The 13,161-nt window shown below is 49.8% G+C and overlaps 1 protein-coding gene across 9 annotated transcripts in view; it reads right to left on the bottom strand.

The window, feature by feature from the left end:
- Positions 1 to 8,572: 8,572 nt before the first annotated feature.
- The window catches only part of CUNH19orf47 (chromosome unknown C19orf47 homolog), a 19,888-nt gene continuing 15,299 nt past the window's right edge, over positions 8,573 to 13,161 (bottom strand). For 7 of the 9 annotated variants that reach the window (XM_024768745.1, XM_024768738.1, XM_024768744.1 and 4 more), the window contains 2 exons: positions 11,977 to 12,047; positions 8,573 to 9,875 (listed from right to left, as the gene is read on the bottom strand). In XM_024768745.1, coding sequence (XP_024624513.1) covers positions 9,381 to 9,875; positions 11,977 to 12,047 — 566 coding nt within the window. In that variant the 3' untranslated portion in view covers positions 8,573 to 9,380. The remainder of the gene's footprint in view (positions 9,876 to 11,976; positions 12,048 to 13,161) is intronic. The other 2 variants (XM_024768741.1, XM_024768742.1) reach the window with 1 other exon arrangement.

Raw genomic sequence — 13,161 nt, 5'->3', positions numbered from 1 at the left:
TCAGGGACCTATGTGAGCTGCCCCTATCTTACTAACTTCATCTCAAGCTACTCTCACCCTTGACCACCATATCCTAGACACACTAAACTCTTCTCTGCCCCACCAAAAAGACAAGCTTGTTCCTACCTCAGTGCCTTTGCACTTGCTGTTCCTTTTGCCTGTACTGGTCACCCCCCTGATCCTGATCTTTGCATGACTGACTCCTTCTTGTCTTTCAGAACTCAGTTCAAATCTCATCTCTATAGAGAGGCTTTCCCTGGTCACCCCAAATCCAAAAGAGCCACACTGTCACTTCTTTTCAGCATATTTGAATTCTCTACCTAGCACTTAACACTAAAGAATTAAAAAAAATTTTTTTTAACTATCTTCCCCCAAAACCAGAACATAAATTTGCCCATGAGGGCAAAGACTTGTCTTGGGCTGTATTCCCAGCATCTAGAACAATGCCTAACACACAGTTGGGACTCGGGGATCGATAAATATTTGTTGACTGAATGTGGTTTTGATTAGGAAAGTTAAAGCTCTGTACTGGGGTGAATTTTACTTCAGGTCTGAACTTGTCTACTCACAAAAAGTTGAACAAATAATAATAATCTCTTAACCTTTATTGAAGAATTCCCACATATCAGGCACAGTGCTGGTAACTATATCCATGACCTGAATATGTTCCTGCAGGTAGAAGTCTCTGTAAGGCCTATTTTGCAGAAGTAAACATAGGCCCAGAGAGGGGAAGTCTCTTGCAAAATAACACTTAGCCAGAATGTGGTGCCCAGATCCATTCCCAAAGATGTGTCAGGCCAAGCCCTCGTTTTTACCCACAGCACTGGACTTCACCTGCATGAGTCCACATTTGAGATACAGCAAAGTCTCATTTTATGCTAAGTTAAGGTATGTGGATTATTTGAATTGAGAAAAAAATATATTTTTAAGATTTAATTTTATTTATTTTTGGCTGTGTTGGGTCTTCATTGCTGCACACAGGCTTTCTCTAGTTGCGGCAAGCGGGGGCTACTCTTCGTTGTGGTGCGCGGGCTTCTCCTTGCGGTGGCTTCTCTTGTGCGGAGCACGGGCTCTAGGCGTGCGGGCTTCAGTAGTTGTGGCACACGGGCTTAGTCGCTCCGGGGCATGTGGGATCTTCCCGGGCCAGGGCTTGAACCCGTGTCACCTGCAATGGCAGGCGGATTCTTATCCATTGCGCCATCAGGAAAGACCGAAAAATATTTAAAACATAGTTTCCCACATTATTAAGAAAAAATGAGATGATATGAATATCACCTAATTTCTTTTTAGGTTAAATCACTTCACAGCTGCCCAAGGAGACGATTTATAAACTCTATTTGTGCTGTTACCACAAGATGGCGCCACGTGAGCTGACCATCCCGGCTGGAACCCAGCTGACTTGCAGGCATCAAGCCTTCCGGGTGAAAGTTGGACCTTTGTGGTGTTATGGAAACATTCACTGTTTAAAAGGAAACTGTGACATAACACCTAAACGCAACACATGATTGGAACTAGATTCTGAGCCGGGGATAAAAATGGCAATAATGAGATTTATTGGGACAATTGATGAAATTGGAATATGAACTGGGGTTTAGATAAGAGTACTGTATCCTCATTAAATGTCTTGGTTTTGATGGTTGTACTGTGCTTATGAAACAAAATGTTCTTGTTCTTAGGAAATGCACACTGAAGTATTGCGAGGTAAAGGGACGTCATGTTCAACTGAACTCTCAAATGGTTCAAAAACACAGCGTAGAGTCCGCCTGCCGATGAGGCCACAACAGTGAGAGGCCTGCGTAGCATAAAAACAAAAAACAAAAAACGACAGCGCGCGAGCGCGCGCGCGTGTGTGTGTGTGTGTGTGTGTGTGTGACGCACTTATGGAGATGGGGAGGGGAGAAGACTGCATTAAATATGAGGGAGCAGAAAAGGCAGCTCTAGGGGAAAAGTTTGGAAAAATGAATGTAGGTTTATGTGCTCTGAACCCCTGCCTCAACCTGACATTCAAGTCTATGTAAAAGTCAGTCTTGAATTATGCAAGGTTTAGCCAAAATAAAATAAGGAAATAAAATGGCTGCTTCTTCTGAGGTGAACCTGCTTGCTAGCCGTCAACACTGGAGGAAAAATTAGAATGTTCCTCAAACAAATCTGATTGTTCTCAATATTTACTTTTAAATACACAAATGGCATAAGTTCAAACTTATAAAACAGGAGCATTCTCTTTGCCCCTGCAGTTTAGCTCCTAGATATTTACCCTGTGGATATGTTCACACGTGAGCAAACAATGGTATATACAAGAGGCGCTGTTTGTGACAGAAAAAGACTTACAAACCACCTAAATGCCCACAATAAGGGGCTGGTTCAAAGGTACATCCACACAAGGGAATACTATGCAGTTAGTTTAAAAGGAAGCTCTTTCCAATAAGGACATTAAAAGGTGTTTAAGGACTTCCCTGGTGGTGCAGTGGATAAGAATCCGCCTGCCAGTGCAGGGGAACACAGGTGTGAGCCCTGATTCGGGAAGATCCCACATGCCGCGGAGCAACTAAGCCCATGCACCACAATTACTGAGCCTGAGCTCTAGAGCCCGCGAGCCACAACTACTGAGTCTCCGTGCCACAACTACTGAAGCCGGAGTGCCTAGAGCCCACGCTCCTCAACAAGAGAAGCCACTGCAATGAGAAGCCCGCACACCGCAACGAAGAGTAGCCCCCGCTCACCACAACTAGAGAAAGCCCATGCGCGGCAACGAAGACTCAACGCGGCCAAAAATTAATTAATTAATTTTTAAAAAAGATGTTTACGATTATTAGCCATCAGGGAAGTGCAAATCAAAACCACAGTGATATCATTCCAAACCCACTAGGATGGCAATAATCAAGAAGACAGATAATTAAGTGTTGGCAAGGATATGGAGAAATTGGAACCCTCATACACTACTGGTGGGAAAGTAAAATGGTACAGCCACTTTGCAAAACAGTCCAGCAGTTCCTGAAATGATTAAAAACAGAATTAACTTATGATCCAACAATTCTACTCCTAGGTATATACCCAAGAGAATTGAAAACATATGTCTACACAAAATTTGTACATGAATGTTCATAGCAACATTATTCGTAATAGCCAAAAAGTGGAAACAACCCAATGTCCACACAATGCAATATTACTCATCAACGAAAAGAAATGAAGTACTGCCACATGCTACAACATGGATGAACCCTGAAAACCTGCTAAGTGGAAGAAACCAGACACAAAAGGCCACATATTGTATGATTCCATTTATATGAAATGTCCAGAAGAGGAAAATCTATACAGACAGAAAGCAAATTACTCGTTGCCAAGGGCTTGGAGCAGGGGGTGGGGTAGAGTATGAGAGGACTTGGGGATTGATGCTTAAGGAGTGTGGGTGTTTCTTTTCAGGATAATGAAAATATTCTAAACTTGTGGTGACAGACACAACTCTGTGAATAACCAAAAGCCACTGAAGTGTGCATTTTAAATGGGTGAATTGTCACATATGTGAATTATATCTCAATAAAGTGTTTTTCTTAAGTTCTTTATGTACTGATATGAAATGATCTCCAGGATACATATTAAGTAAAAAAAGCAAAGTGTAAAACTATCATATATTCTACCATCTGAGTGAGAAAATATAGTTATGTTTATAAATGAAATGTTTCTGGAAGGACACATAAAACCCCAGTAACACTGGTTGCTCCTGGAGAGGGGAACTGGACTGAGGCCTCTAGAGTAGGAGAGAGAATTGGTTTTTTTTAACTGGTAATAGATACCAAGAAAGTATTAAAACTTTGAACACAATGAACACCTGTGTGCCCACCACCCAACTTTAAAAACCACTACCATACTGTTGGACCTCATGTGCACCCCTCCAGTCACATCCCATCCCACCCCTGAACTGATCCGCTGTCCTACATTTGGAGTTTATCATTCCCACGCATTTTATACTTTCATTACACTCTAAGTATGTATAACCAATATGCATTATTTTGCTTTTTTTGTTGTTGGCCACGCGGCTTGCGGGATCTGTTCCCCGACCAGGGGCTGAACCTGGGCCACGCAGTGAAAGCCCAAAATCCTAACCACTAGGCCACCAGGGAACTCCCTATTTTGCATATTTTAAAACTACACATATTCTTCTGTAATTGGCTTTTTATCACCCAATGTTTTGCTTTATTCATATTGATATGTACAACTTCAGTTCATTTTCATTGAAGTGTAATATTCCACATCCAATACATAATGTAATACATCCAGTATTGATGTACTGGATTGGCCCAAAAGTTCGTTCAGGGTTTTCCTTGTCATCTTACCAAAACCCGAATGAATTTTTTGGCCAACCCTATAGAATTTTCCAAGGTGGCCACAACATGATCTCTCATCCCATATGCTCTTCTTATAATGAGACACTGACATTCCTGTCACTGAGAAGTAAGGCCTATGGTCCCTCTTGAATCTAGGTGGGCTAGTGACTATGGCAGAAGTGAAGCAATGTGAGTGACTTCCAATGCTAGGTTAGAAAAGGCAATACAGTTTTCCCTGAGTCTCTTGAGAAGCTTGTTCTTTGAACCCAGCTGCCATGTTGTAAGGAAGCCCAGGCCACATGCAGGCATTCTGGCTGATAGCCCACACTCAGGTTTTATCTAAGTGCCAGTATTGGTTAACCACCAGACAACTGGGGAAACTTTCAAGAGGACGCCAGCCCCAGCCAAGATCTTACAGCAAGCGCATGACAGCGCCCAAGTTACAACAGTCTAATTGCGCAAGTCAGCACCCAGAGCCGTAAGAGATACTGATTATTGATCTGAGCCACTAAGTATTGAGGTGATTCACTATGCATTAGATAATTAGAACATCTATGTCACAATCTGCCCATTCTCCAGCAGATGGATATTTGGGTTGTTTCCAAGTTTTTTATGGCATTACAACAGTGATCTTATGAACATTCTGATACATGTCCTGTGTGCATGTGTAAGCTCCTCCAGAAGGGTAGTTACTGGGTTGGAGAATATGTCATCTTCAATTACACTACAACCTATCAAACTATTTTCCAAAATGGTTGATACCAACTTACATTCCAACAGCAGTACAGATGCTCCTATTACTCCAAATCTTCCCCAACACTTGAGACTTTAATTTTTTTTGCTAGTCTTTTGCCCAGTAGGGCACAAAACTGTCTTACTGTATATATCCTTTTGTACCTTTGAATTTTGTGTTGTTTGCATGAATTAATGCAAAATAAACATTTAAATGTATGCTAATAAATTACTGCTTTTCTGTTTTAAGCATGTTTTATATATTGGGGTTCCCCCGTTACTTTTTTTCTTTTTTGGCCATACCACGTCTCTCATTATCCAGCAGGCTAGCCCAGGCTCGTCTACACAGTGGTGGCTGCAGGGTTCCCAAAAGCAGCACAGGACGGCAGGCCCCAGTGCACAAAGCACCTCTTAAGCCCTATCAACTTAGCAAAACACTTATTTTATACTTCCTAGGTGGTGGTCCATATTAGCTCTTAGCATCCCCTGATCCGCTTCCTCCAGGGGTCTCCAATTAGAGGAGTCCAACTGCTCTTAATTCCTTTTTGGAATGGGGTGATATATGTATAAGTAAATCAACTGAAGAGTACCAATAATCTTGGGGGAGAACCTCATTCAGATCTGCTAGTGACCCAATAACAGTGTTTGCACTAAAGTGATATGATTGGAGTTCTTCAAATTCACCCCTGAATCGACCCCACCTTTCTCCATTGCAGCACTACTTGTAATAACAAGGAACTGGAAACAACCTGAATTCCCTTCCAAAAAGGATTGGGTAAGTAAGCTAGGCCGTTAATGTGCGTGTGTGCTCGACTGTGTGCACTGTGTGTTCCTCTTGTATGTATGTGTGAATGTATGTGTGTGTGTGTACACGCGCACGCACGCACACACATCTCTGGGAGGCTTATCCAAGACACTGGTAACACTAGTGGCCTCTGAGGAGTGGATTGGGGAGCTAGGAGACTTGGGAAGAGACTTTTCACCATGAAGCCCTTTGTATCTTGGCATTTTGCACCATGTGTATGTATTATTTATGCTCAAATACGTTTCACAGAACCAGAGAAAAAATAACGCACCCCTGTGGGCCACAGCTGTCGGGGCTGGTTTGGAGGAAACGCCATATCAAATGAGTGGGACACTGGCACTCTGGAGCGGCTGGCTAGGAGGCCAAGGAGGTGTCCGGCTCCACCCTGTCTGGCAGCCGGTGGCAGGATGGGCATGGCCCTCAAGGCCCGAGGTCTCCCAGAGCTGCAAATGCTCCCTAGGGTAAGTTGGTGGGGGCGGGGTAACATGTACACACAGACAACTATAGCAAGTCCAAAACCACTCTCCTACGACCCTCCCCTCCCCTTTCCAAAAGCGCCTTGTCTCAAATCTGCGGGTGAGGCAGCACCGGGCAGGGGCTAAAGGGCGAGGCTCCTGGCCACCTCCCTGATGGCAAGCCCAGGGCTGCCACTTCCCAGCTGGTGAGGCCTTCAGCAGTTCGTTCCCCTCTGCGCCTCTGGAAGGAGGCAAGAGTGACTCGACTAACCTCATCAGCTTTTCGTGAGAAGTGAGCTATACATACTTTTATATCATTTCAGTTCCTATTACACATCAAGAAATCACCCTGTGCTCTTAAATTTAGTAACTGGAACTCTTCCAGTTAACCCTGGCAGTTGCTAAAATTATCCATGAAGTGGAACTCAAGGAAATTACTGGTGGGGGGGGGGGGTGGTAAAAAGAAGAGTTGAAGATCAGCAAGAAACCTGTGTATATGTGTGAGTGCCCCCTTGTGGCCCTGACAGAAAAGGGCGGCCTCTGGAATCTTGACATTGCCGTCCTTTGCCGTCCTTCTGAGGTCCAGAAGGTCCACGAGGGTCTGGCCTGGGCCTCACCAGGAAAGGGGTCTATGGGTCCTCCCTCTACCACTCTACCACTGCCCCTCATACTGAAGTCCGGCTCCTCACACCACAGGCCCAGTGCTTGGGATGCCGCCTGACACACAGTAGCCTCCCCAAATGACATTACTAAAAACCTAAAAATAAGTGGATGATCACTTATGAAGACAAAAACAGGTCTGGAGATGGATGATGGTAATGGTTATACAACAATATGAATGTACTTAATGCCACTGAACAGTACGCTGAAAAACGGTTCAAACGGTAAATTCTGTGTTATGTATATTTTACCACAATGAAAACAAACAAAAAAAATGGATGAGTTCTAATCTCAGCTTTACCTGCAGTGAGTTCTCCTCCAAACCCCTTGCCCACTCCTTGGTAATCTCCTTATCAGATCCTGTTCTCTACATGGGAAAAGGGCCCCAACTCCCTTCTGGGTCCCCTCCTCTCTCTATACCCTTTTCCAGCTGGTATCGCCAGGCCCTCGGCTTTGAACACGGCTGTACTCTGAGCACCCCCCAAGCTGTTGCCCCAGCAGCCTGCTCACCTCTCAGTCAACGCCTGACAGCTGAGCGCCCTCCCGCCCCAGCCGGCTCCACAAACAGCACCTTCCTCTAGATGCTCAAGTCCTCCATCTAGGTGTGATCCAGCCCCTCCCCTTGCCCCAATTTCCAATCCACCCGTGTGGAGAGTCCTGCTGCCCCTTCCGAAGCGCACCCAAGGTCCACCCACTGCCTCCCCCACCCACCGTCTCTCCTCACGCTGCCTCCCCGCCTCCGCCCCTGCCCTCCCGGCAACTTGTCCTCCTCACAGTGGCGCAAGCAATCTTCGTAAAAGGCAACTCAGATCATCACTTGCCCGCTTTAAACCCTCCCAGACTCCTCAGCACTCTTGGGAGGATGTCCAAATTCCTCCGGCCCCTCACTCACCTGCCAGCCACGCTGGTGTTCTCCGTGTTCACTGTCCCGCCTCAGAGCTGTGGCCCTGGCTGCTTCCTCTGCCTGAACTGCACACAGGCCACCCTACAGGTCACCTCCTCTGAAAGGCCTTCTTGCCCCAAACATCTAAGAGGCCCTGGTCACTTGCAGTCACCCTTCCAATTCTTTGGGCACCCCCTCAACAGTACACTTAAAAATGGTTCAAATGGCAAATTGTGGTTTACTGATTACCGCCTGTCTCCCTGGCTAGAGAGGTCAGCCACGCGGGAAGAGACTTGTCTGCCTTGCTCGTGGATGGATCCCCAGCTCCTAGAACAGGCCTGGCACAGAGCAGGTGCTGTGCAGTGGTGAGTAGGTAAAGGGTCAAATCCACAGGCACCCACACAAATGAAGCCTGCAGTCTGGAAAGCCATCCACAGGCAGAGTGGCAGAAACAGGGGAAATCTGTGGAAGGGGAGGGCAGAGGGACAGAAGCCCTGCGCGTTGCCGAGGGGAGGAGGAGGCCCAACTAGATGATGACCATGACCATGACTCCCTTCACCTCAGGGCCTGCAGCAAAAACACGGCCCACCAATGTATGTGGGGAGCTTGACCCTCAGAGACGAGGCCCAACCCTTCGTGGGTGCCCCGCCCACACTGTGCTTCATGCAGAAAAACAGTCCTGCGACTCGCCCCGAAGGAGGGGAGGGAAACAGTCTGAAAGTCACAAAAATATATTAAAATAGCTGTTTTCTTCTCTCGGTGCTGGCTTCCCTTCTTAGTGCCCCTTACCCGCCACCCGCCACCAACTTTCAGGGAAAAAGATGCCCAGGCAGGTGCCCCAGCTGCAGCCTGGGGTCTGGGGAGGTCCCTCCAGCCTAGGAGTGACGGCGGCTAACAGTCTCTACAGGCTCGACGCCACCGCCGCCGACGAGGGGGCCGCTGGGAGGCCGGAGGTGCAGGAGGGTCAGGCAGGACGCAGCGGACAGTCGGGCCTTGCCACAGGGACAGAAAACAGAAAAGAAATGAACAGAGTGAAGAGACAGAGAGAGAGAAGTCAAAGCATTGCAGCGGGGGGAGGGGGCAGAGGAGGGAGGGAAGTGAGGAAGCCAGGGGGGTGGGGGATACGGGAGCCCCTTCAGACGACACCCACCCTGGGGGACGGGGAGGCCCGGAGCCGGGGTTTGAGGCAGCAGATGTTGCTGAGAGGGAGGATGGGGAATGGAGGACAGGAAAAGGGCACTTGGCACTTGGAGAGGTAGAAAAGTGTGTCCTGCCAAGGCCACGGTCAGAGAGGAGAGAAAAGAGGACGCGAGAGAGGGGAAAGTCCCAGAGCGGCAAGGCCGGGCCACAATGACCGTCTCAGACTCAGAAACACCGGGCGAATCCCCAGGAAGCTCAGGCTGGCGGAATGCCTGAGGGAGACAAGCAGTGTCACCCGGCAGCCGGCAGGGGGCGTGCGCGCGCCCTCGCTGAAGACTGATGGAGCCTGGAGGCTGGAGAGGGGCCTGCGCCCCGCCCTTGGGCTAGAAGGTCCTGCGGCCCAGTCTTTTGAACACGCTCACAGTGCCCGCGTGGTCCATCTGGGCACCAAGGCCCTCGCTGGAGCTGCTCCCCCGGGGCCCCACCAGAGTCCTCTTAATGGTGACCTTGACCTCAGCCGAGGACTTACTCTTGGTGCTCGTGACCTGGCTGTCCTGGGCCTCCGGCACGAGGGCAGCCTTGCCCAGTCTCTGGATGATGCTGACTTTGGATAGGGACTCCGGCTTCCTCTCGAGCCCAGGTCGTGAGGAAAATGCCAGGCGCCGCAGCGTTGGGGCAGCGGCCGTTGGCACCGAGCTTGTGGCCTTGGCTTTGACAGTTAGTGCGGGCTGGGGACTGGCTTTGGCTGGGGCCCGGCCTAGCTTCTTCAGGACCCCGGCATACTGCAGGACAGAGCTGCTGCTGTCGTTGTCACTGTCCCAAGCCAGATCCTCGTCGGTCTCTGGGGTGGCCCCCAGGCGGCTGAAGACTCCTGTGGGCTGTGGAGGTCAGAGACAGGACAAGTGAGTCACTTAGTCGCTCAACATGCATTCACAGAGAGCTGCCTCATCTGTGCCTACGTCACGGGGCTCACAGTCAGGAAAAACACCCATCGGTGACGCACTAGACAGTGATCAGAGTCATGAGAGGGCAAGCCCAGGGAGCTGGAGGAGGCCAGGAGAGGAAGGCTCCCTGGAGAGGGACATCAGAGATGAGATCTGAAAACCGAGTGGAAGTGAGTCGAATAAAGAGGGAGCGGGAGGGGAGGCGAAAGGGAAGACCATTTGCAAAGGTCTACAGGCGAACGTGAGAGAAAAGGCAAATTTGGTCATTCGCTCCACAGACATTCTCTGAGTCCCAGGTCAATACCTGGCCCTGTGTTGGGCAGTGCTGGGGACCCAGTGGTGACCAAGACAGGCCTGGTCCTGCTCTCAGGGGGCTCACAGTCCAGTGGGGAAAACAGACCCAGCATCGGATACAGCACAAGTAATTCTCTAATTACGAGAGGGAATTCCCTGGAGGTTCAGTGGTTAGGACTCCGCGCTCTCACTGCCAAGGGCCCAGGCTCAATCCCTGGGAATTAAGATCCCATGAGCCTTAATTAGTGTTCTTGGGAGGAGAGGGGAGCGCTGGAGAGCAGGGTACAGGGAAGCCTCATCTCCTCTCAGAGTTCAGGACAGCCTTCTCTGAGGCATCAACGTTTAAGAGAGTAAAGAGTGCCGTCTAAGTCCCCAAGACAGGAATAAGAATCGTATTTACGGCACACTCACTACGTGCGAAGCTCTTTCCATGGCTGCACCTTCAAGCCACGTGATCCTGAGTGCTATTATCACACTCATGATAAGATTTAGGCAGTGAGAAAAAGCCAGAGTGGGTGAGCCCTGGTGAGCAAGGAACAAAAGGCAGCTGGAGAGCTCCACCAGAGTTACTCAAAGGTGCCACTTAAAGATGCTCACCAGGGCTTCCCTGGTGGCGCAGTGGTTAGGAATCCGCCTGCCAACGCAGGGGACACGGGTTCGAGCCCTGGTCCGGGGACATCCCACATGCCGCGGAGCAGCTAAGCCCGTGCGCCACAGCTACTGAGCCTGCGCTCTAGAGCCCGCGAGTCACAACTACTGAGCCCCCATGCCACAACTACTGAAGCCCACGTGCCTAGAGCCCATGCTCGGCAACAAGAAGCCACCGCAGTGAGAAGCCCGCGCACCACGACGAAGAGTAGCCCCCGCTCGCCGCAACTAGAGAAAGCCCGTGCGCAGCAACGAAGACCCAACGCAGCCAAAAATAAAATTTTAAAAATTTAAAAATAAATAAATAAAGATGCTCACCACTGCACCAGACAGCCCCCGCGCTACGCAGCTATACCTCACTGAGTCCTCACGACCACGCTGTGAGGTACTATACGGAGGAGGAAACTGAGGTATAAAGGGCTCAAGTGACACAGTCAAGGCCATGCAGCCAGGCGGTGGCAGAGACGGATTTGTGCCAGGCGATGGGCTCAGGCTGCGTCTCCCAAGCACATGCCGTGGTTAGGCCTGCGGGACCGCAGGTGGAGGAAGAAGAGCGGGCTGCGCCTGAGCACGTGGTGAAAAGCCTCTGAAGGGTTTCCCGAGGGCGAGGGGGGAGGGCCTGTCCTGGAGGCAGCACGTGCTGCCGCTGTGGGCGAAGGGCTGGAGGGGTTCACAGGAGCTGTGCAGAGGCCAGCTAGGAGGCCACTGCCCTACGCAGGCAGGGAGAGGTGGCAGACAGGTGGGGACAGATGGCCCCATCAGACTCAAGACTGCCTGGAGTGGGGACGGTGGGGCACCCGAGACAGGGCCCAGGGGACGTTTTGCTTTGGGGAAAGATGCTGAGAACAGTTTGGGGACATGGTGGGGGGAGGGGTCCGAGGGCGGCATCCATGAGTTGCCAGACCCCCGGGGCTGGAAATCGGGAGAGAGATCGGGATAGAAGACAGACAGGGAAGCCACCAGTGCAGAGAAGGGCACTAGGCCTGGAAAGGTGGGTGAGACAGGGTGAGATGTATGTGGGAAATGCCAGGAACAACACCCAGGGAAGACAAGAATTTCCGAGTCCCCAGTGGCTCCCCCATTTCCAACTCACTTTATTCCCCATCGCCGTGTCTGCCTTGGTCTCGGCGCCAAGGCGGTCAAACACAGACGTCCTGTGGAGACCTGGGAGGGAAGTGAGGCCATGAGCCAGCGCCTGCTGGGTGGCCCCTGGGGGCCCAGGCCTGGCTGAGCACCATGCAGACAGGGAGGGGTCGACACAGCCAGCCCAGACCCCAGGCAGCTCTGGTCCAAGCAGGCACCGACTGGGCCCAGTTAGGTTTTACGTCTATGTTGTTGGCTAACACTGACCTTAACCCACACATTTCTGGCTAGTGCCAAATGTGGGAAGGATCAACTAAAATGGACACTTCCGGTCCTCACACCTTAGTACCAATTCATGAAGTGTATATGCGGGAAGAGTTCTTAATCCCTTCTGGTTCCTTTCCCTATTTTGGGGGCCATGGGCCTCTCAGAGAACCTGATGAATGGTAATGCTCTCCCTAAGTTACAGCCTAAAGAGCCACTAACAGGAGAATGCTTACTAGATTACAGCATAGAAGTACTATGAAAATATTAAACGACCATTAAAAAGAATGAAGAAGATGAAAAGATCTTCAGTAAAAAAGTTACAGAACAATACATATAGGACAATGCTATTTGTGCTTAAAAAGAAAAAAATGCCTGGATATGTGTAAATGTACAAACAGATGCATTTACATTCACAGATGCTGGTCTGGAAAGGTTAACAATACGTGTGGGATATGGGAGTGAGGGGAGAGAGTTTGTTCTTACTGTACATGCTTCTGCATCCACTGGATGCTTTTCCATGAGAACGTTTACAATATTCTAAATGGAACACCGTAAGGAAGACCATCTCTGTACCACCAGGTTCAAATCCCAGCTGTGGACTGAATCTCAACCAGACACCTCTGGCTCGTAACGACGGTTCCTACTGTTTTGGGCACCTGCCCTCAGCCAGGCACAGTCACTCACTTAACAGGCAGGCTAGCACTGAATCCGTGCCACGGTCCCTCGGGGAAGAGGCGCCAGCTGAGGCACTGAGGAGCCCTGCTATGCTAACTGCGGGACAAGAAGACAGAGGCAGTGATGCCTCCCCCTCTACCATGGCCACCATCACTGTCCCCTCGGTCCAAGGCCCCCTGGACCCCATCAGAGCCTGCTTCTGGCCCAATGCCTGTAGGATGCGACCAACCCTGCAAGATGCAGCCAAGGGGAA

Source organism: Neophocaena asiaeorientalis, unplaced genomic scaffold (assembly GCF_003031525.2).
Source record: "Neophocaena asiaeorientalis asiaeorientalis breed wild unplaced genomic scaffold, Neophocaena_asiaeorientalis_V1.1 scaffold629, whole genome shotgun sequence".
Classification (NCBI taxonomy): Eukaryota; Metazoa; Chordata; class Mammalia; order Artiodactyla; family Phocoenidae; genus Neophocaena; species Neophocaena asiaeorientalis.
The sequence above is the reverse complement of the archived record's forward strand: the minus strand, read 5'-3'. Positions and strand labels throughout refer to the sequence as shown.